The sequence below is a fragment of the Pyrus communis genome, chromosome 14, assembly GCF_963583255.1.
Source record: "Pyrus communis chromosome 14, drPyrComm1.1, whole genome shotgun sequence".
Lineage (NCBI taxonomy): Eukaryota > Viridiplantae > Streptophyta > Magnoliopsida > Rosales > Rosaceae > Pyrus > Pyrus communis.
Window position 1 is genome coordinate 16336126 of NC_084816.1, and position 25330 is coordinate 16361455.

The following is a 25330-nucleotide window of genomic DNA, read 5'->3' on the forward strand; positions in this document are numbered from 1 at the left end:
GTTTGGATCAACTCTTGTAGATGATTTTCTTGGTGTTGCTAAGCTGTGTTTTGCTTGTACGGATGTTTTACGTTAGATTCTGCAAATGTCTTCATTTGAATGAAACTAAGATTAAAATGGAATGACACCAAAATACAATTGGAAAGTAGAGAGTTGGAAGATAAAACTGGAACAACTGATTGATTTCCTTCTTATAAGAACAAGCAAAGTGCAAAAATTTGAAATTTGATCCATTTCCTTCTCTCTTTACTTCTTACTCTCAGTAACAATATAAAAAAAAATAAAAAATAAAAAACCACTCCCTTATTGGACTCACACACACATAAGCTAAATTCTAAATGTGTATGTAGTCATCAACAACTCATTATGTAAATCTACCCTTGCATATGTAATCTCAACCTAAGACGTTTGACCCCTCGCCAACTTTCTTAGTAGCTAAACGAAACCTTTCAAATGCCTTTTTTCAGTTAAGCTTTTATACCAAAACTTGACCTTTTCTGGTGTAACAAGTAATGTCACCTAATCATCCCCATCCAAATGAAATTCATAAAAGAGTGCAAAAGAAAATTGAGCATTTGTTACATAATGAGCTGCTGGATTGTTCCCTGTACTTTTCTCGTACCAGAGAAATGCAAGGACAAGAAAGGCGATATATGCAATGTGACATCCCACATCGCCCAGGGAGTGATCCTTAAATGTATATTCCCATCCCTACCTAGCACGAGGCCTTTTGGGAGCTCACTGGCTTCGGGTTCCGTAGGAACTCCGAAGTTAAGCGAGAAGGAGGCTAGAGCAATCCCATGATGGGTGACCCACTGGGAAGTTGCTCGTGAGTTCCCAAAAACAAAACCGTGAGGGAATGGTAAGCCCAAAGCGGACAATATCGTGCTACGGTGGTGGAGCGGGCCCGGGAAGTGGTCCGCCCCGGGCCGGGATGTGACAATTTGGTATCAGAGCCTAACCCTGGCCGCGTGTGTGCCGACAAGGACGTCGGGCCCCTAAGGGGGGTGGATTGTGACATCCCACATCGCCCAGGGGAGTGATCCTTAAATGTATATTCCCATCCCTACCTAGCACGAGGCCTTTTGGGAGCTCACTGGTTTCGGGTTCCGTAGGAACTCCGAAGTTAAGCGAGAAGGAGGCTAGAGCAATTCCATGATGGGTGACCCACTGGGAAGTTGCTCGTGAGTTCCCAAAAACAAAACCGTGAGGGAATGGTAAGCCCAAAGCGGACAATATCGTGCTACGGTGGTGGAGCGGGCCCGGGAAATGGTCCACCCCGGGCCGGGATGTGACATGCAACCACATCAAACAGACCATAAGCAAGCACAGATGCCACCCCAAGTTTTGCGAGTTTTGAACTCATTTCAACGGAATTTGCCTGACAAAAAATGTCAGATTATGAAGAGGAAAATCCAGTTTACACGACTAGGAGGTTCATATTCTTACACATACAAGAAACTAATAGAAAGTAATATCAGCAAAAATGTTGGAAATTATGTACATTCATGTGAAAGCAAAGGGGAACACTAGAAAAAGTAGAGCAGAAGCAGCCTATTAACAAAATTCTGGTGATTAGCATCCCAAGGGCTGCATAGAGCTCCCACACAACAACTTAGTTGAACGAACTCTTTGATATTCCAAATTGATTTCTTGGTACTTACACTTTCTACAAACATGAATTCCTTCTATATATACTTGGTCAATCACATGTTCCTAAACATTCGTTTTGACATGAAAATCGTCCCTATGCATACATGTATTGTGAAGTTCACCCATTATTCATACAATATATCATCACATTCAACTCACAACTACAAACTAATTAATCGGCATGCACCAATGTGTTAAAGAAAAGTAGGAAAAAGTTTTTTACACCCTCAATTTCTTACTATGTATTGATTTTCTTTAGATTTATTTATTTCGTCCTATAGAACTTAAGCAAAGCAAACAATATATTGTTAATTCTTATGGTTAATAGACAAATGTAACATGATGCAATATTAGAAGGGGTGATGTTTAATATTGATTCTTTAGCTATGCATTTTGACTTGTTAAGTTCGGGTCTGTTCTCACGGGAAGGTTACTTTGCTACTCACGTGGTGGTTTCGTTTGCTACAAAGCATAGTGGCGAGTTTCTTTGGGATGAGATTGGGCTAGATTTTTAATAGTATTCTTACAACTGATGCAAACCTTGTCACTTGGTTTTAATAAATTTCTATCTTTTCATCATAACAAAAAAAAAGTAAATAATCCATCTTTTCGACCAAAAAAAAAAAAAAAAATTAAGTCCTAATTAATAAAAGGGAATTGATATTATCATTTCAAAAATCTCATTTTGCACTTCAAACTTTTTAGGCTTTTTAGCCAAAATGATTCCTGAGATTTGCATAACACATCACTTTGGTCCCAAAGATTGACAATCAATAGAAATGGTCCCTAAAATTGTCCACCATCCATTATTTTGTTCATTCCGTTAAAAACTCTGTTAAGTGTCTCGAATATAGCAATTTTCAAAACTTCGTAACTCAATCATTTCTTAATCAAATTTGACCCATAATATATCAAAATGAAGATAGGAAAGTATAGAACAAGATTATACCATTTGGAAGCCTAATGGTTGCCGAAGATGGCCGGAAAATAGCCTGTAAGGTAAATGGTCAGCGAGAAAACTGGAAAATTCGCTGGAAACTGGGTAAACTTTAAACATTCATAACTTCTTCAATACTCAACGAAATCGAGTGATTCAAAAACAAAAATCATACTTCTCGACGAAATGAAGAGAATGGTACCTTTATAGATGGCTAACTCATCGTGGTTTGGTAGAAAAATGGCTCGAAATTAGCTGTCTTGGTCTCAAGTTAGCCACTTTCGAGCCGTTTTCCAGCCAAACCATGGCGAATTAGCCATCGAGAAAGATATCATTCTCTTTGTATCATGAGGAGTATGATTTTCATTTTTGAATCACTCAGTTTCGTTGAGTATTGAAGAAGTTATGAACGCTTAAAGTTTACCCAGTTTCCGACAAGTTTTCCAATTTTCCCTCGGATTAATCACCTTTTAGGCTATTTTCCGGCCATCTCTGGGAACCATTGGCCTTCCAAATAGGTGTATTATGGGTCCAATTTGGTTAAGAAACGATTGAGTTACGAAGCTTTGAAAATTGCCCAAACTTCATTTCAAGAGCTCTAGAACTCTCAACGGAGTTTTTAACGGAATGACTAAAATAATAGATGGTAGACAATCTCAGAGACCATTTTTATTGATTTTCAATCTTTGAGACCAAAGTGATGTGTTACGCAAATCTCAGGGACCAATTTGACTAAAAAGCCAACTTTTTATAATTATAAAGAAAAATATATTTGTAAAGAGTGTAAAATGAAATTTTCAGACTGCTAATGATAGTTTCCTAATAAAATTATATATATCTTTTCTTGAGAACAGGAAATGAAGTGTAATGATTTAGAAAGCCAAAGCAACCCAGATAGACAACCTGCTCAAAACAACCCGACCCGCATTCAAACCTGAAGCAGACGATTCTTTCCAAAATTAAAAGCTGAACAAGGGGTTCCTAAGTCATGAAGGTTGATATGTTTCTTTTGTTGGTGTCTGGACGTTTACGGACGTGTTTGATCCCTACAGGTGAAAACGGTTGTTTTTTGATAAAACAGGGACTCCGACAGTTGGGAAACTCGTACTAGTTGATGATGTGCCTCTTCTCCAATTACCTCAGAGGTTGGTGCTTATGTTTCAAATTCGTACATGAAAAGTTTAATTTACGTATTAAAAAAGTTTGAGTGTTTGTAGAGTTCTGCTACAGATGAGACCACTCATTGTTATTATGCTATCGAAAATTATTTTGTCAATCATGCTACCATAGTTATATTTGAGAAATATGTAGGCAAACGTGAACACCCAATAGCAAAATCGGTGGTGGAGCAAGCTAAGAGGCTGCTAAAGACGTTTGGATCAACTAAACATGTGATGGAGACTAAAGGACTTTGAGGTGCACACAGGAGGTAGCGTTAGTGGAAGAGTTGGCGACAAAATGGGTTTGGCTGGGAACAAGAGGCTCATGCGGGAAAACAATGTCCAAGTTGGTCCGGAGGTTGACAAGTATGTTTCAGAACATGAGAATCTGGCTCGAACGTGTGTGTTGGTTGCCATTGATGGAAAGATTGCTGGATCATTTGCTGTAACTGATCCAGTGAAGCCAGAGGCTGCACGAGTCATCTCTTATCTTCACTTGATGAACATTACAAGCATCATGGTTACTGCTGATAACTGGGCTCCAGGAGCAGCCACTGCGAAGGAGGTTGGCATTGATAAGGTGTCTGCTGAGACGGATCCTCTAGGAAAAGCTGATAGAATCGAAGAATTACAGGTACGATTATATAATAGTTACAGGGGTGGTACGAATGGATTACTATTACCCAGCTCTACAAGTAATTTTATTTTGGTTTTGAACGCAGATTAAGGATTACTAAATTATATTTCAAATGACTTGTCTAGTTTAAACTAATGTCTTATAGAAATCTTCACGCTCAGTTTTCTATAGCAAGTTTATTTTCAACTTGATATGTGAGTGCAATCTATCAAACATAGCGTTTTTGGACATATTAAACTGGATTTGGTTGCAGATGAAAGAAATCTATCAAACATAGCGTTTTCAGACTTATTAAACTGCATTTTGATGCAGATGAAAGGAATGGCGGCGGCAATGATGGGAGATGGAATTAATGACTCTCCGCCTTTAGTTGCAGCTATAGAAGCCACTGATATAGTTCTGATGAAGAGCGACTTGGAAGATGTAGTTATAGCCATTGATCTCTCTAGAAAGGCCATGTCTCTCAAATTTGATTGAATTATGTTTGGGCTTGGGCTACAATATCCTCGGCATGCCAGTGGTGACTGGAGTTTTGTTCCCTTTCACTGGAATTCAATTACCACCGTGGCTTGCAGGTGCATGTGTGGCTGCTTCATCTCTAAGCGTAGTATGTTCTTCTCTCCTGTTACAGTCATATAAGAAGCCCTTGCATATTCAGAGCGTCCCCAAAGGCAACTTTGCATATCCAGTTTTATTTTTTCTTTCACCTTTTTTTTTTTTTTTTTTTTTTGGTCAAACAATAGATTTTGTTAGATTAGCCGCTGACGGGGTTCAAACCCACGCTGCCACTTTTTATTAAAATTGAAAACTGTAAACTTCTTTGGTAAATACTTCCTTAAGTTTTTAAAATTTAGCCTTTGTTGCAGTTATATTTAAAATAGGAATGTAATTGTGTAAATCCTAAGGAATCTAGGAATGTATCTTATATTCGTATTAGGACTAGATTACCTATTAAATGTTGTAATCCAAAAGGGAAAGGTTTTTACCTATCATACTACTATAAATAAAGGCACAATGGGGTTAATCAAAACACACCTTACAATTAAATCACTCTCTCTTCTCTCTAACAATAGCCGGCCCCCCTCTCTTTAACCCCCCTCTCTTTAAACCCAAGATCGTTTGATCAAATAGGCCTACAACATTTTATTAGCACACTCTTGCCAGAAGCTGAGGAACTGACGCATCGTAAGAGGAGGCTATCATCAACCAAATTCAAAGGCTTATTTGTTTTCTGCTAATCAGGTACGCTTAAAATAAAAGAAGATATTTGAAATGTCCACGAAACATGAAAACATTCCCCATGATGCATGAATCCCTCTATATTTATATTTTCCTTCCGATATATATCATGGTTCTAAGAAACGCTGAGTGCCAGTCGGGCGGCGAGCTAGCGCCTAGCACCTAGGCGACTAGGCAGGATCTAGGTAGGCGCCTAGGCGGTCTAGACAGATTTAGGTTAATTTCTTGTATATCTTGTAAATAAATGTATATTGACACATAAAAAATTATACTTGTATGAAATCCATGGATAAGATAATAAAAGAATGATTATAAAAACACATTAAGCATATATGTCATATAACTTAAGACATTTTGAATGATTATATCAAATTTTAAAAAAAATAAAAGTAAAAATCTGAAGTAATGGGTTGGGTGGTTAATAATAAAACTACTAGAAAGCTATGCCAGTTATCCCTTAATGAAACCACGCCCATTGGTATTATCCCCGAAATCCTCTATCTTTTATTTATGATTTTATTGGTGTCCTACTTTGAACTTTGGAGCTAGAACCAGTCAGAGCATGAGTCTTTTATTTATGATTTTATCTGGGTTGGTGACACTTTCAACTTTGGAGCACCAAAACCGATCAGAGCATGCATCCTTCCCCATTTCATATCAACCGGTCCCATCTCTCTCTCATATCTTTTCTCTTTCTCTGACACACACACACTCTAGGTTCCCGTGCACTTTCCACTCTCTCACGTCACTCTCTTCCTCTCTCTTTAAACCTGCACACTTAACCACGAATTCTTATCATCACTCACACATCACCATCATTTTTGTTTTTGAAAATTGGTTCTCTCTTTTCTCTCTCTCTCTCTCTCTCTCCCTCTCTCTCAAACTTTCTGCCTTCTCTTGAAACCATCTTTTCCTCTTAAGATTACAGCTATCTCTTTCTCTCTCTCATTTCAAACTCTCTGCCTTCTTTCTAAACCACCATAGCCAAAGAGAGCTCCAGGTACCATCACCACAAATTCCAATTAAATTGAGACCCCAAACCACCAAATACAAGACCTGTATAACCTGGGGATCCTTATGGTACCTTTGCATGTTAAATTCTGTGATGGAAAGTAGGAGAATCCAAGCAGGGGTTCTCGGTGAGAGTTTCTCTAATGGAATCGAGCTACAACCTTTGAAAATTGAGCTTCTGGCGTGGAGCTCCGATAAGGGACCCGTCGAACTTGGGGTCCCATGAGCTCGAATTAGTCCTGTTCGAAACCTAGGTAGCTTAACCCATTCTCTGCATGTTAATTTCAAGTTTAAATTCGAGTTTGCGATTTTGGGTTTTTGTTTGGAATTTCTTCCCAGGAAACCATTTCACTTTGCATGGATAGTCGCATAGACCACCCAGGCCACCTAAGAGCGCCTAGGCGGGCGCCTAACAGCTCCCCAATTTTTCTTAACGATTCGGACCTAATCGCATCGGCATACCTCCGCCCAGTGCCTAGGCGGCTGCCTAGGCTGATTTTTAGAACACTGATATATATATATATATATATATATATATATATATATATATATATATATATTGTATATGTTCATATATTTGCCAATATATATATATTTGCCAATATATATATATATATATATATTTGTTTCATGCATCACACAATTAAATTGTTACGTGGAATATGTGAGTCAATGTATAAAATTAAATTAGAAGCAATTTTAGAGTTTCCTAAACCCTAAGGGATTTTTGAAAGAAAGGGGAATGGGATATGGTACGCCACACCACTGCACCATCACTATAGACATAGCAACCAGGCGACGGCCTAGAATTCACCTCGGTAGGGCCTGAAGCCCTGAGCCCAAAACGCTGAAACCAGCCTCGTTTGGCTGAATCCCCTCACTCGCATGCTGCAACCTTATGGTTGCTGGGCTTGTGCAGTAGCAAAGGGCTTACAGCCCTGGCCTTCAATCCAAATTAGCAAGCCACATAGCTTGCTGGGCCTTGCAACACCCCGGCTCGCCTTGCATGATAGCCAACCCATTGAGGCTGGACTTCCCCGTGCCAAACCCAAGGCCAGCTCATGCTGGGCCTTGTCCCGTGCCCTCCCTTGGTCCAAAAAATTGAAACCCAGCTGTGGCCGGGGTTTCTCCCTCACCCCGTGACCTGAAGTTCACACCCGAGGCCATTTTGGGCCATGCCTTTTACTCAAGGCACCCAACCCGTGCCCAATTAATTCTTTTGGGGGGCAATTTTTTGACCCAATGCTATTATTTTAGCATTCTAAATAATTTTAACTCGTATGTTAATATTATTTTGGTTCTACAATCGACCATGTATGGCCCGATTTATTGAATTAATTAAAAGTGACTTACAGTTCGTTAATCTAATAATGAATCCAAAATTATTGAACTAGAGATCACTTTTGGACATTAACGATTCAATAATTTATTTTTATACTTTGAACCATGACATACTTTCGTAGTAACGAAGCTCTCACACTTGAGTTCCCGAAAAACCTCAAATCCACTATATTTAAATTAGTATATTGCATTATGTATTTCTTGCAGGAACCTCTCATTATGAACTAATTGTTCATAAAAACTAATTGAACTTGTAGTTTCAAATTTAGTGCCTTTGAAACCCAAAGTTTTCATTCAAAACATACCACATGAAACTTGTAGTTTTCATGCATAAATTAAACCAATACATGTCTATAGGACCTGCATGTTCTACGATTTATGTCTATGGCTTACTATATGACTACTCATGTTTTTCCCTCTGTTCTAAGGACATGTCGAACTTGAACAAGCTCAATTTCTCCACTCTAGAAGTTTCTGGAAGAAACTATCTGAAGTGGGTTCAAGACGTGAAGCTCCATCTTACTGCAAAGGGTATTAGAGCCACCATCAAGACACCTATCGCCGACAAGCCTGTTTGACGAAGCTCAGAAGGCCACTGCAATGATCTTCATTCGAAGACACATCCATGATGCACTGCAGATTGAGTATCTCGCTAAGGAGGACCCATGCACCCTCTGGCTTGCTCTGGCTAATCGTTTCGATCAACAAAAAGACATATACTTGCCTGAAACAAGACACGATTAGCAGCATCTTCGCTTCTAGGACTTTAAGTCCGTGAATGAATACAACTCTGAAGTTTGTAGAATCCGTTCACTATTGAAATTATGCAAAGTGGAACTAACAGAATTAGATCTCCTAGAAAATGCCTATTCGACCTTCCATGCCACCAATATTGTCATGCAGCAACAATATAGGGCACATAAATTCACCAAGTTTTCAGATTTAATCTCTGTTTTACTTCTCACTAAAATGCAGAACCAACTTTTGATGAAGAATCATCAAGCTCGACTGATTGGCTCGAACGCCGTGCCTAAAGCGCATGCGATTAATTCTAACAACCATAAATGACAAAAGAATCATCGTAGCTATGGCAATGGGTGGCAAACCCTACCATGGGCCCAAGGTCAACAGAGTGACGCAACTAAGGGAAGAAATGTGACCCAGCAGCGTCCACCACTCGCCCCTAAGGCCCCAAACTTCAAGAACAAGGGCAAAGCTCCCGTTCAGCCTGTTTCTACTGAACTTGACATGTGTTATCACTGTGGATCAAGGGATCATTGGTCACACGTATGCCGAGCTTCCCCTGAGGCTATTGCCAAGTATCATTCCCATCGTGAATCTAACTTTATACATGTGGATCATCCGGAAGATGCAACTACATCAATGGAGATATCGGATTTTCAGGGAGGTGTCAACGCCTATGGATGAATGAATTAGACATGTTTTTAGGGTGTTTACCCTTAGTGGTCGAACCCACTAGGAGTGGCCAGCCCCTACCCCCTTATTTTCTAGGTTTATGATTTAATTTTTGAACAATTTTTCCAAGTATTTGGAATAATTTGTTTGGTTTTGGTTTGTTTTGAATTATGGATTGTAATTTGAATGGATATTGCATGGATATTTAGAATAGGAATGTGATTGTGTAAATCCTAGGGAATCTAGGAATGTATCTTATATTCCTATTAGGAGTAGATTACCTATTAAATGTTGTAATCCTAAAGGGAAAGGTTTTTACCTATCCTAGTACTATAAATAAAGGCACAATGGGGTGAATCAAACACACCTCACAATTAAATCACTTTCTCTTCTCTCTAACCATAGCCGGCCCCTTCTCTCTCTCTAAACCCTAGATTGTTTAATCAAATAGGCCTACAACAGCCTTTAGTTTTTAGTTTTCATTATTTTGAAAAGTAAAAGTAGTTATAGAACAAGTTTTCAGTTTTCAAAAAATGAAAGCCTAAAAATAAAAAACTAAAAACAAAATAATTATCAAAAAAAAAAAAAAAAAAAAAAAAAACTTTAGTATACTTTTGTAAGGGCATTGTAGAGATGAAACCGGATCCCCTCCGGATCCAAATATATTGAGCCTGCTGATCAAGGTATATTGTTTGTTTTGATGAGTGCGAACTGAAGACTGCAATTCCACATTTGGCATGACTAGCTGTGTAGCACAAGTTATGACCAATCAAATGTCAAGTATATAATATATAACAATTGTATAGTTTATTTCGAATAGAAATTTCATAAAGATATAATATATCTCACAATTAATAAAATTGAATAATAAATCACAAAACACTGACTTGGTTAGGAAGATAGAGGCTTGCAGTAGCAATCTCCTAAGACAGAAATTCGCCCCTACATTAGTGCAGTAGTTCAATGGACGTCTATCTTACATGATACAACTATCTACTTCAAGTTCTTGCACTCGAACTTGGATTCTTGGCGAATTGGTTGTGGTGTTTCTCTGTGAAGTATGGAAAAAGAAGAGATGGAATTGTTCTTCAATTTCTGATCTTACGGCCATATTTATAATGGATTAATGGAGTAGTTAAAGCCGTTCATGTTTATCTTTAAGAACGGTTGTAACTGTTCACATGTTTAGTTTTATCCTTTCGGAAAAAACTGAATGCAAAAATCAAAAACGTAAAAATGATACTTGTGTGGGAATCAAAAACCCAAGGCCAATCCTTGACATTTAATATATGTACCCAAACCCTACAAGTCTAAGGCCCAAGGTCCATGGCTTTAGCCCAATTTCTTTCAAACCATAAGTGTGGGAACACACTTATAAAGTGGATCTTCAAAAGAGGAATAGGCAATGTGGGACTAAAGATCCCACAAGTTTCACAAGTTCCAACAATACCCCACATTTTCTATTCAAACTCTAGCAATACCCCGCATTTGAATAGAAAATAAGATACTAACGAAAATAGTAATGTTTTTCCAGAGAACTGAGATATGATACGCATCGGGATAGGTGTCTTTTGGACTTGAACCTTCTCTAGTGAGTTTTTATCAGATTTAGTTAATGAAGCAGTGAATTTAATATCTTGAACTGATCATTCTTAGTAGTAAATCGAAACAATAAGTATCACACATAACACATCTTGACACACTTCAATTCATACGGTTGTGTTCATTTTGGTCCTGAACATATCCTGATTTCATGAGACCTTTAGAAAATTGTAGCCATACCAATTCTCAAAGATGCGACCCCACATCAATCTTATATAGGTAATGCTAATAAAGAATATCATGTTCTATTCATCTCAACCATAAGATATTAGCATTATTAAGAATAGTTATTCACCCTTTTCGTCTTATAGCAACACATTGTTTTCCATCATAGGAATGAGTAAAGATCGTGTGTTTCTTACTTTGATTTTTCCTTAACTAGTTTGCCTATTAAACCTAGACCATGGGATCTCCAATTAGCTAGGTTAGGTTTCCGTTAAGTTATAACTCATTGAGTTGGCTTTAAACCCATTCCCCTCGGTGTAAATGCCACTTGATCCTTGGATAGGCCTTTTGTCAAAGGATCGGCAATATTCTCCTTAGATTTAATATAATCAATGGAAATAGTTCCATTCTTGAGTAGCTGTCTAATGGTCTTATGTCGTCGCCTTATATGTCTCGACTTCCCACTATATTCAGCGTTTTTGGCTCGATCTTGTGCAGTCATGTTGTCACAATGTATACATATTGCAGTCACAGGCTTGGGCCATAATGGAATATCTTTCACAAGTGTGGCCCAAGGTCAATCTTTGACATTTAATATATGCACCCAAACCCTCCAAGTCTAAGGCCCAAGGTCTATGGCTTTGGCCCAATTTCTTTCAAACCATAAGTGTGGGAACACACTTATAAAGTGGATCTTCAAAAGAGGAATGGGCGATGTGGGACTAAAGATCCCACAAGTTTCACAAGTTCCAACATTACCAATATTGTTAAATTTCAATGATGATGCTTGGTCATGATGATGATTCACCCAAAGTAAAGGTGAATGAAGATGACATCCTTACCGCTGATTGCTCACTTCCAAGTTGCAACTGCGTTGGTGTTACTTACGGTGTACGCCACCTTCTAGTCATGTCCTTGAATCTCACTTACATTGGTCCCACTGTCGTCACCATTCTTCCTCACCTAGCTAAGCTATCAGCAAAAAATGGAGGCTTATTTTTAGTTACACCCTCTAAAATTTGATTATGATCTCATTTTGCCCATGTAACTCAAAAGTTATAGCTTTATTCTTGAAACTCAAAATTCGTTCCACTTTGATTCGTGGACTCTCTCTTCTCTCTTACACTTATAAGTCACCTCTTGAAACAAATGTGGGATTCAACTCCCAATAAAACTATGTTTCATATGCAATAAATTTAGTTATAAATCTCTAGTGCGTGTTACCATCCAACAATCGGAAAGTAAAAAATAAAAAAAAATAAAATTGACAAAATGAAAAAAATAAAAAACAAATTTATTAGCCTGGTGCACCCAAATCAAACTCACATAAGAAATTAACAGACCTAAGGTAATGTGGAACTAATTTAGAGATTTATAGAGACAACTTTTGAGTTTTAAGAGGCAAAATGAGATCAAAATTGAGTTTCAGGGGGCAAATTGGAGCAAATTTTGAGTTTTAGAAAGTAAAGTGACGACTATTGAGTTACAGGAAATAAAATGAGATTAAAATCGAGTTCTAAGATATAGCCAAAAATAAGCCAAAAATGAATGGTGTGTGTTTGATATGCAAAAGTCAAAAGTCTTCGTTCGACTAGTCTAGTCACCTCACTTCGACGTAGAAGCCGGGCTTAGACTATCAGCGCAAAAAATGAATGGTGTGTGTTTGATATGCAAAAGTCAAAAGTCTTCGTTTGACTAGTCTAGTCACCTCACTTCGACGTAGAAGCCGGGCTTAGACTCTCAGCGAAAAAAATGAATGGTGTGTGTTTGATATGCAAAAGTCAAAAGTCTTCGTTCGACTAGTCTAGTCACCTCACTTCGACGTAGAAGCCGGGCTTGAATGGTGTGTGTTTGATATGCAAAAGTCAAAAGTCTTCGTTCGACTAGTCTAGTCACCTCACTTCGACGTAGAAGCCGGGCTTAGACTCTCAGCGAAAAAAATAAATGGTGTGTGTTTGATATGCAAAAGTCAAAAGTCTTCGTTCGACTAGTCTAGTCACCTCACTTCGACGTAGAAGCCGGGCTTAGACTATCAGCGAAAAAAATGAATGGTGTGTGTTTGATTGAAAAAAAAATCCAAATCACAAGTCTTCTTTCGACTAGCCTAAGTCTCCTCACTTCAACGTGGAAGCTGGGCAAATCTAAGTCGTGCACAAGGTTTGGTAACGCAACTTATTTCCCTATTTTATGTGAATGTAATGAGTTCAAGTTTTCTATCGAATTAAAGACGAAAGACGAAAGCTAATAGAATTAAGGAGAGTATATATGCACTGTGTACATACGGAGGAGAGAAGTCATTTCCTACTGTCAAAATGTTGTCGATGATACATTGCTTGTGTTATATCTATACCATGATTATGGCTAATTACTTTACTGCAGGTGCATTAGCAATAGCTCATACCAATTTTAGCACAGATCAGTCTGCGCTTCTTGCTTTCAAAGCTCACATCACTAGTGACCCTCAAAACATCTTGACCGCCAACTGGTCCTCTGCCTCCAATTCCGACATTTGCAAATGGGTTGGCGTAACCTGCGGTGCTCGCCACCACAGAGTCACGGCCTTAAATCTCTCATACATGGGTCTTGTCGGGGTTATTCCTCCGCATCTAGGAAACCTCTCATTTCTCGTTGAGTTGGGCCTTAGGAATAATAGTTTTCATGGTCCTGTTTGGGCCCAAAATATCTTGGGCAGGCCGAGCAGTCAGATGTGCTCGGCCCAAGGTAATAACAGATGCTATGGGCCGAATAATAAGGCCCGGGCCAGCTAACAGGGTCGGCCAAATCCTATCATTAATGGTCCAGATAAACAGAAGGGTCGAGGGAGTCCTGTTGCGACTGGGATTATCGACCAGCAAGGAATGAAGTCCCGAAACGAAGGAAAATTCAGAATCCCAGTAGGAGTAGGTTTGTTCGAAGAAGAAGCGAAATGGGACAAGGACTCCCAATCCAAATCGGAGTCAGTTTCAAGGAATGGGGCACTATAAATACAAGAAATCATGCAAACAGAAAGGACCTTGACAATCAGCATACAATTGCCCTGCGCAAAACCTCTCAAACACCTTGAGATTTTTTCCTTTTCTTTTCCTGCCGACACACCTTCAGTTTGGATAAACAGCACTGTGGAAGCGCCCGGCGAGCACCTTCAGTTTGGATAAACAGCACTGCTGCCGCAGAATCAGCCGACCGAGAAGCACCTTCAGTTTGGATAAACAGCACTGCGTCGAGGTCGACCGATTATCTATCCAAGTCTCGGTCGAGAAAGGTTTTCGAACCTTTGTTGGCAGAGGTCACCTTGCTAAGCTTTCTCGGCATAGTTAGGTGTTACGAGTCACATTGCTCGGCGTACAGGACGCCGAGTGGTTTTATGATTGGATACTCGCAAATAGGTTTCAGGGTTCGGCATTCCGACGGCCGAACTACGTTTACCATCAAGACATACATCACGTTTGAGTACCTGTGCCCATACACCTTGGTCTCGATTCGACGTGCTTATACTCTCACGAATATAATCACGGTGACCGAATCGGGCTCCGACGATTATTGAACTCCGCAGAATTGGCAGCCTTGTCTTCAGGCTGTAGAACTCAGAGACCGAGAGCGTTCCTTCCTCGGTCGCAATCGCAAGATACAGAAGTCAACGACGCGCTCCAAGCGACATCAACAAATTTTACTCCTCGGCCGAGCTCGGCCGACGAGTTGGCACGCCCCGCATTTAACCGAAGGACGTAGTTAGCTTACTAGTTACTCGGCCTGCGCGCCACGTAGGTTTTGTAATTATTAGGGTCAACAGGTCCACTACCCCAAGAATTGTCTCGTTTGCGCCGGTTGAAGACGATTAACTTTAGAAACAACAACTTTATGGGAACTATTCCTTCGTGGTTTGGGTCCTTCCCTAAACTTCAAACCTTCATATTGCTTGGTACTGGCTTCTTTGGTTTCATACCCGCTGCTATCTTCAACTTATCTGCACTCGAAATAATTAGCTTGAGCAGGAACCAGCTATCAGGTACGTACATACCACCATTAAAGGGAACTTCTCATTAGTTTTCCTTATAAATTAGTGTTGCTTGCTTCATGATTACATTTTAACGTCGTTGTTTCATTTTAACATCTATATATAAGATGAATAACAATCATCTCATTTTTTTTATCTTTCTTTTTTGTTGGTGTGCATGCACATATTTAACAGGTAGCATACCCAGAGAAATAAGCAACTTAACAATGGTGAAGGGCATATACCTTGACGACAACAAGTTCGAAGGTATACTGTATGACTTAGGTTTTGTTACACACGCACACACACACGCATATATATATACATACATACATACATACATACATACATACACACACACACACACAGAGGCCCCTTCTTAGCTGGGATCTCGTTCAACTTCAGCAAAAACTGAGATGAGGATTATCGTAGGATCGTATATTTACCGTGTAAGACTCTCGTATTCTAGAGTAAAAAAGAGATCCTATATAGTGAGTACATGGTCCTTAGAATGTATCCCACTTTTGCTACGGTACAAAGGGATTCCCACTAAGAAGCTGCTCCTATAAATGTATACATGATTTTAACAATATACCCGATTGATTTTATAGAACTTCCGAACGAGATAGGCAGTTTAGGTCAGCTGGAAGAGTTGTTTGTGCAGTACAATGCCCTTAAAGGCTCTGCTTTTTTGCCTGTCCTTAACATATCTTCTTTGACTGCCTTCACTCTATTCGGAAACAACATGAGTGGCAGTCTTCCGGACAATATGTGTGAGCATCTTTCGAGTATTCGACGAATTAATTTGGTTCAAAACCAGCTTGACGGTGCGATTCCCTCCAAACTGTGGCAATGCAAAGAGCTTCGTGAAATCTCATTAGATTCTAACAATTTTCGTGGAAGCATACCCAAAAGTCTTGGCAATTTGACCTACTTAAACATGCTTTTTCTTTACGACAATAATTTTCAAGGTAATAAATTTGGGGGCGTTTTACAATCATTTCGCTTTTAGTTTTTAGTTAAACTGAAGTTACAAAGTTAAAAATTGTGACAGGTACAATACCGGATGAGCTTTGTGATCTTCCACAGTTAGAGATTTTGTCACTGGTCAGTAATAATCTCAATGGGGTCATCCCATCCAAACTCTTCAATAGCTCCAGGATAAGACAAATAGCGCTTTCAATTAATCGGCTCTCAGGTAGCCTCCCAACAAACATAGGCCATAACGTTCCAAACCTAGAATTCCTAGGTGTAGGCACAAATAACCTCGTGGCCGGACTACTCCCTAACCTCTCCAATGCTTCCAAGCTAGAATTCCTAGACATGAGTGTAAACTCATTTACCGGGTCTCTTCCTATCACACTCTGTTCCTTGAAAAACCTCAAGTCGCTTGTCTTGACCTCAAATCATTTGACGATTGATGCTTCTACTCCACAAGCAGCAAGCATTCTCTCTTGCTTGTTTAATCTTAGAAATTTGACAGAGTTATACTTGGCAGATAATCCACTAAACACCACGATTCCAGCTTCTCGTGGGAACCTCTCTACATCACCCCTAACTATTGATTTAAGCATTTCCAACATTAGGGGTAACATTCCCGTTGATATTGGCAACTTGAGCAACTTGATTGCATTAGACCTAGGAAACAATCAGTTGAGTGGAGTAATTCCAACTTCAATACAAAGGTTACAAAATCTCCAAGCTTTGTATTTGAAGAATAACGTACTGCGAGGACATATCCCACATCAACTCTGTCAACTAAACAACCTAGCCGAGTTACGTTTGGATGGTAATCTTCTCTCTGGTTCTATTCCTTCCTGCTTGGGTACTTTGTCAATAGCTCTAAGAAGTCTATCCTTAGGGTCCAATTTGTTAACTTCTAAAATACCATCTTCCTTGTGGGAACTCAAGTATATATTGCATCTAAACTTGTCATCCAATTCTCTCGATGGACCATTCTCAGAAGATATCGGAAAGTTGAGAGATGTGGTGGATATGGATTTATCAAATAACCATTTCTCCGGAAACATTCCCGATAGCATTGGTGGTCTTCAAAATATGATTAATTTGTCCTTGGCAAACAATTATTTAGAAGGCCCTATTCCCAATTCATTTAAAACCTTGCTAAGCCTAGAATTCTTGGATTTGTCCCAAAACAATCTATCTGGAGAGATCCCAAAGTCATTAGAAGCACTCTTGTATCTCAAGCATTTGAATTTGTCTTTCAACAAACTCCAAGGAGAAATTCCAACCGGCAGGCCTTTCGAAAACTTCTCTGCTGATTCATTTGTATCAAACGGTGCACTCTGCGGTGCTTCCCGACTCCATGTTCCATTGTGCAAAAATAGAACAAAAGTTAAGCCAAATTGGAGGAAAGCTAAATATATCATCTCAGGGGTCATATCAGTAATACTCCTAGTGGCCGCTGCATTGATTTTGATACTACACAAGAAAAGAAATGTCGAAGTTGTACGAGAAACTGCCTCGCTACATCAAGTTCTTTGGAGAAGAGTTTCGCGCCTAGAACTTGTAAGGGCAACAAATGGATTTCATGAGAGTAACTTATTAGGCACAGGGGGTTTTGGTTCAGTATACAGAGGAACACTTTCAGACGGGATAGATATCGCCGTCAAGGTTTTCAATTTACAGCTAGAAGGGGCATTCAAGAGTTTTGATAAGGAATGTGAAATGCTAAGCAATATCCGCCACCGGAATCTTATTAAAATCATAAGTTGCTGCGATGAACTTGATTTCAAAGCCCTGATACTTCAATTGATGCCTAATGGAAGCCTCGAAAACTGGTTGTATTCTCCAAACTGCTCCATGACTATCATACAGAGGTTAGACATAACGAAAGATGTTGCATTGGCACTAGAATATCTTCATCACGGTTACTCAATACCTATCGTTCATTGTGATGTGAAACCAAGCAATATACTACTAGATGATGATATGGTTGCACATGTTGCTGATTTTGGCATTGCAAGACTCATCGGCGATGGAGATTCGATGACAGAAACCATGACCCTAGCCACAGTTGGATATATGGCTCCAGGTGATGTATTTTCTCAATTTTGTATATGTTGGCCTTATTAGGAGTTATAGTTTTCTTTTTATCATGTACTAACTAAATTCACTACAAATTTTGCAGAGTATGGGATGGAAGGTAGCGTTTCGACTAGAGGGGATGTGTATAGTTTTGGTATTGTACTCATGGAGACATTCACAAAAAAGAAGCCAACAGACGAGATGTTTGTTGGGGAAATGGATTTAAAGCAATGGATTGCAGATTCATTATTTCCAGATGCTGCAATAGGTGAAGTTGTGGAAGCCGATATACTTGGGGTGGAGGAAGATGGTGATTTCGTGAGCAGAAGGGATTGCTTATTATCTGTTATGAGATTAGCTTTAGCTTGCTCTGCAACATTGTCGGGAGAGAGGATTAACATGAAAGATGCCGCAATCACACTCACCAAAATCAAGACTAAGTATATGAAGGACTGTGGAGGAATGAACTCTTAGTTCTTTTTGTTCTCTATATTTTCGGATCCATTTTCTTATTGTTGTTTTCTATATGAGAATATGACAATATTCCTAAAATTGAAATGTCGTACCTGGATTTGTCAATGCAATGAGACCAGTAGTACAAAAATTGCAATTCCAATTATTCTTCCCATATTTGGTAGTAAAGCATGCAGTTTCTACAGCCAACCAAATCCATTTCAAAAAATTTACACTTCCAGCTCAAGAACGTCTGTCATGGGAACACAAGGTTATTTCAGTCAAAATATCAGTAAGTAATTCCAGCTCAAGGCAATGAGGCTGCTCCTCTAGGTAGTTCAATAAACTTACCGGTAAGTTGGGTTTTTTGGCTGCTTTGCCAATTTGTGCTCATCTCTTTAACAAAAGGAACGAAGTTACTCCAATTTTCAGCCCTAAAGATCTTATCATTCATTCTTAAAACTTAGAATCTTACGAACATGCAAAGCAGCTCCATGGCGAGACAAAAGTGAAGCAACAGGATCATAACCATCTCTAACAGCAGTGTTGTAGTATCCTGCTATAAGCTCAACAGGGTGTGCTGTCGCCTGATACCACCAATATATTCCACCAATTTTAGCCGCCAATACAATTGAAGTTTGCTTGTTTTCTCGATATTTCTTCAGAATGTTAGCTGCCTTTGCAAGAAAATCATCTGCATGATGGAGCAACCTACCATTGTACCATTCATACAACAAGTCAAGCCATGTATTGCATGATAAAGAACTTACTACAATGAGTCAAGCCACTGTCAGATATCCTAAGCTCCATAGTGTTTTCCAATAAGTTTAATCATGTAATGCCAAGTATTGCATGATAAAGAACCATAATATAATTTAATTTTCCACTTATACTCCATAATTGTCCTTAGTTTACAAACCAGTACATCCTATGTTGATTTTTTTTTTCTCTCTAGAAGACAAGCATCAATGCATTTTCATTCTAAATCAAATCGCATTAACTTGGTGCAGTTTCTTAAAAACCCGTTCCCTTGTCATGACTTCATTTTAAATCATTAAAACATATCTACTTTTTAATCATGTTGCGTAAGAGTAGTTAAGATTTAAGTAGCAAACAGTCTGCAAGTACAACCCCTAGAAGCAAATAGAGTTAGTTATAAGAAAAGTTCCAGTAAAGATTGAAAATATATATTGCAAGCCCATACTATTTACATGCACCTACACAGAAATGTTGCATGGCTAAAGAAACACAACTTCAATTCAGCGTTTGCATTTTATTCTAAGTGGTAGTTCGAGGATGAAATGTGCATGAACAAAACGATAAAAGCAATTATGTCATGCAAGTTACACTAGGCTTTAGGTATGCAGAAATTTTTCATGGGAAATAATTAAGCAAGCTGCTTTCATCAGTTTCATTCAACGAAAAAACACCCATAATCAGAAAGAAGGCTTTCCTCTCCCTCTCCAAAGAAAGGAACTTCAGATGGGAGACTGTTGTAACAGCCAGCCTTTTGTGGTCCCTTCTCTTCCCACTGAGGTTTTCCTTCCTTGCGTGCAGCCATCTTTAGGTCACCAATCCTAAAAGGAACGAGGTTGTAAATAGTAAAAATTCAATAGCAACTAAATTTCCATCAGAGGAATGAAAGATTTTTAACATACATGTACTCAAAATAGCACTGGAATTCACCGATTCCAGGATACTTCCATCTACGATCACCAAAAGGATGTGTAGGATATCTGTGTGAGCAATGTAACAATGTTGCACAAGAAATCATTGGACTGGCTACATGCTCGTACTTTTAGTGTAACTGTAACATACCTAAGTTCACCAGAAGGGCCAAGACCAACACTAATTTCTTCTATTACAGTTCCAATTAAGAATTCAAATTTCTTAGCAAAACTTGACATAAAATCTTCATAACAATGGAGGGCAGTCCATCCGCAAAAGAGAGGAACATGGTCAACTCCCAGTGTAAGATAATCATCATTGGAAAATCCATCCATTTTGGTCCCAATAATATATATGCTTATTCTGATCACCAATCTGGGAGGAAAAAAAAAAGGTCAACTTCTTTATCTAGATTCAAGATTCAAACTGATAGGTGTTTCATTAAGGCCAAACTATAGTTTTTATTGTTAGAACCAATCAAATGTCAAGTGTATATTATATAACAATTTGCACAGTTTTATTTCAAATATAAAAAACTCAACGACAAATACAATATATTAAAACATAAACACGTAATGAGATTATATATAAAATCACAAATCACTGACTTGTTTCTTGAAGATAGAGGCTTGCAGAAGCAATCTCCTAAGACAGAAATTCGTCTCTACTTCACTGCAGCAGTTCAATGGACATCTATCTTGCAGGATACAACTATCTAATCCAAGTTCTTGCACTCGAACTTGGATTCTTAGCGAATTGGTTGTGTGGTTCTCAGCGAAATATGGAGGAATGAATATGGAAAAAATTGATTCTAGTTTCTGATTTTTATTGCCATATATATAATGGCATAATTTGAACTTATCCAACCGTTCATGTTTATCAGTTTTTTTTAAAAAGAAAACCGAATGCAACTGTTCAATCAATTTAAAAATTGAACGTAACTGTTCAATCAGTTTTATCCCTTCGGAAAAAACTGAATCCAAAAAATCAAAAACGCAACTTGTGTTTTTCGTCCATCCGAGCCCCAAGGCCCATCTTTGACATTTAATATATACACCCAAACCCTTCAAATCTAAGGACCAAGGTCCATGTTTTTGGCCCAATTCAATTCAAACTACAAGTGAGTGAACTCACTTATAAAGAGTTAGTGTGAAGGTTGTATGGGCGATGTGGGACTGGCAGTCCCACATAACACAAGTTCCAACAATACCCCACATCCCTTTGCATTGATAAACTTTTTAAGCACATCAAAGCTAAAATCAAGTATGCTAATGGGGAACACAGTACCATAGCATGTTGCAGAGCACGAAACTGAAGAAACATTGATATTATCTCCAGTCATGCAAATGGGTTAAGCGTTCCAATACAGCCATGTGCATTGTACTAGACTAATAACTTCAAATGGGATTTCAAAATGTCAAAGAAGACAAACCTCTATGATCCAAAGTGCAAGAGTTACACCCCATTTTCTGCTAGAAGAAGAGTTAACGTTTGAGTGAAAAGACAAGGCAACATGCAACTTCAAACCTAACCTGTGTCAGAAATCAGTTTGAAAAGCTCTTCATATAGAGATCAATCATATGCAAGAGGAGAGAAACACTCTACGATTCGCCACCAAATGCTCTACACTTTGCGATTCCGTGGACACCTGCCAACTTGAGAGCTTCTAGAGCCACAATTAAGGCCTTGATTCTGAAACAACAATAAATCGAGCAACATGTAAAGAGTTTCTGTCTCACTTGAAAGGAAACTGAATTAACAATAAATAAATTTTGAAACATGTTGAAACGTACGTTTATATAACTTGATTTGCGAAGAGATCAAAATAGTTTGCTGCACCCTTGTAGCTAATCATACTCCGTCGTTTAAAAGAGTATAACAATTAAATTAAGAATGAAAATGCATCATAGCCTCATCAACAGAAAGTCATAATAAAACTTACGTCCTAATCCTTGGACGCTCCGTACCATCACTGCAGAAGGCATCGACAGGCATCACCACATATATGGGAATTCTTTTATCTCGGGAAGATGGCAAGCACCAAATCATCTAATTATCACACAGACACATTTATACCATCCAATTTGAACATTCAAAAGCAATAAACTAGCTCAGAAACTTCTCGTCAAATCGATTAAAAGCATTTGCGTCTAAATTTCATTGTTTTGAATTTATTAGCAACCCTTGAACCTAGTCAGGTATTCACTTCAGTAAACTCTACAGAAGCTCAAAAATTTTATAAATTTTCCTGCGTTTTCTCAGGAACCAAACAGACCATGCAACTCAAAAGAAAACGGAAAAAAACCGTAATTGTGTGAGATCAACTCTCGTAGATGATTTTCTTGGCGTTGCTAATCTACATTTTTCTTGTACGGATGTTTTACGTTAGGTTCTTCAAATGTCTTCATTTGAATGGAATTGTAGAATTTATCTTATGGGATAAATAAATATCAAAGGATATTCTACCCACATGAGGATATTAACCTCGTAATTATTTGTGTGATAATTAGACGAAATTCAAGAGATATTCATATTAGAATATACTTGGGATTTTCATGGGTTTTTTAGTCTTTGTGCACTCTCCCCAACCACTATATAAGGAAGTTTTGGGGAAAAGAGAAAATATAAGAAACACAAACTTTTCCACAGTTCAAATATTCTTGTTAGGTCGTTAGAGCTATCACTTTCGGCTCTAGGTCTTGGGAGGCAAAAACCAAGGGGCAACTCGACATACTGTAGCCAACCCGATGACCAGCAAGGTTCTAGACGTGCACGGAGGGTTAGAGCAGTTATTCGTGTTTGTAGGAGCGTGTTGAGATTCAAACTTCCGCATAAAAGGTACACACATCCTTTCGAATTTATTTATAGTCTTCCAACAGGAACTAAGATTAAAATGGAATGACACCAAAATACAATTGCAAAGTAGAGAGTTGAAAGATAAAATGGGAACAACTGATCAATTTCCTTCTTATAAGAACAAGCAAAGTACAAAAATTTGAAATTTGATCGATTTCCTTCTCTCGTTACTTCTTACTCACTAAAACCACTAAAAAAAAGAAAAAAAAAAGAAAGGAAAAAAATAAAAAAAAATAAATAAATAAACCACTCCCTCATCGGACACGAAGGCATAAGCTAAATTGTCAATGTGTATGTAGTCATCAACAACTCATTATGTAAACGTAACACCATTGTATATGTAATCTCAACCTAAGACGTTTGACCCCTCCCCAACTTTCTCAGTAGCTAAACGAAACCTTTCAAATATGTTTTTGCAGTTAAGCTTTTCTACCAAAACCAGACCTTTTCTGGTGTAACAAGTAATGTCACCTAACCATTCCCATCCAAATGAAATTCATAAAAGAGTGCAAAAGAAAATTGAGCATTTGCTACCCCTAAAAGTGCCTTTATATTAGCTGCTGGATTGTTCCCAGTACTTTTCTTGTACCCGAGAAATGCAAGGACGAAAAAGGCGATATATGTAACCGCATCAAACAGACCATAAGCGAGAACATCTGCCAACCCAAGTTTTGCAAGTTTTGAACTCATTTCAGCGGAATTTGCCTGACGAAAAATGTCGAATTATGAAGAGGATTATGAAGAGGAAAATCCAATTTATACGACTAGGAGGTTCATATTCTTATACATACAAGAAATTAACAATTCACTTAAAAGCAGAAGTAATATCAGCAAAAGTGTTGGAAATTTGTATATTCATGTGAAAGCAAAGGGAAACATTAGAAAAAGTAGGGCAGAAGCATTCTACGAACGAAACTCTAGAGATTAACATTCCAAGGGCTGCATAGAGCTCCCACACAACGACTTAGTTGAATGAACTCTTTCATATTACAATCTTATTTCTTCGAACAACTTACACGTTCTACAAAAACGAATTCCTTCTATATGTACTTGATCAATCACATTTTCCTAAACATTCAGTTTGATACGAAAATCGTCTCTACGCATACATGTATCATTAAATTCAATCATTATTCATACAATATATCACCAACATTCAACTCACAGCTCCAATTAATTAATCTTACATTCACCAATGTGTTATGCTTTACGGAAATACAACATCGGGGACTATGAAAGCTTGTAAATCCAACTGAAGGAACACTTGAGTGAAACTGAGGCCTTGTAGTGGGTTTTGGGGAGCAATGCAAATACAAGGTGCTGCAAGAGGAGGAGGATGAAGTTGCCAAATTCTTGGGGAGAAATCTACTTTTTATGTCTGCTTTTTTCAGTTGTTTTTGTTCTGAAAATCCATATGGATGGACCATTTATTCACCATTTGTGCCTGAATATTGAACACCATTCCAAAATTTTGTTCACCACATTAAGCCCTTTCTCAAATTCAATTACGCACAATAGTCTGTTGGGTCATATGTGTAATACTTTCTTCACATAAAAATAAATGATTAACTTGAAATATCATTGCATTAGAGAAGCCGGACTAAATAGGTCAGAGCCTTAGTCATAGCAACTGTAAAGGCATCTATAGTGCACTAAGAAAGTAGGAAAATGTTTTCCACACCCTCAATTTCTTAATTTGTATTGATTTTCTCTAGATATATTTATTTCGTCCTATAGAACTTATGCAAAGCAAACAAAATATTGTTGATTCGCATGATTAATAGACAAATGGAACCGGATGCAATATTAGAAGGGGTGATGTTTGATGTTGATTCTTTAGCTATGCATTTTGATTTTGTTAAGTTCATTCCACAAGAAGGTTAATTTGCTGCTCGCGGGTTGACTTCGTTTTCTACCAAGCATGGTGGTGAGTTCCTTTGGAATGAGATTGGCTCGGATTTTTCTTACTATTTTTACAATTGATGCAACTATAATAAATTTCCATCTTTTTGACCCAAAAAAAATAAAAAAAAATTCCATCCTATAGACAAAAAATATATATATATATATATACACACACACACATACTAAATCAAAACAAATTAAGGAGTAAATAAATACTGATAATAAATGAATATTTATCATTCAAT

General features: G+C 38.2%; 2 protein-coding genes and 1 pseudogene across 2 annotated transcripts; 2 read left to right on the forward strand and 1 right to left on the reverse strand.

Annotated features, from left to right (window-relative positions):
* Positions 1-4048: 4048 nt before the first annotated feature.
* Positions 4049-8556, forward strand: LOC137715532 (copper-transporting ATPase HMA4-like). Its single transcript, XM_068454884.1, is given in 5 exon segments — positions 4049-4384; positions 4700-4846; positions 4849-4873; positions 4876-5075; positions 8407-8556. Coding segments are annotated over 5 exon segments (858 nt in total).
* Positions 8557-13310: 4754 nt separating this feature from the next.
* LOC137715744 (probable LRR receptor-like serine/threonine-protein kinase At3g47570) lies at positions 13311-18360 on the forward strand. The gene is made up of 5 exons (XM_068455086.1): positions 13311-13822; positions 14952-15167; positions 15351-15422; positions 15767-16126; positions 16210-18360. Exons 1-5 carry the CDS (start codon positions 13474-13476, stop codon positions 18249-18251), a joined length of 3039 nt encoding a protein of 1012 aa, XP_068311187.1. The 5' UTR covers positions 13311-13473; the 3' UTR covers positions 18252-18360.
* Positions 18361-18707: 347 nt separating this feature from the next.
* LOC137715533 (inactive beta-amylase 4, chloroplastic-like) lies at positions 18708-23870 on the reverse strand (annotated as a pseudogene).
* Positions 23871-25330: the final 1460 nt, after the last annotated feature.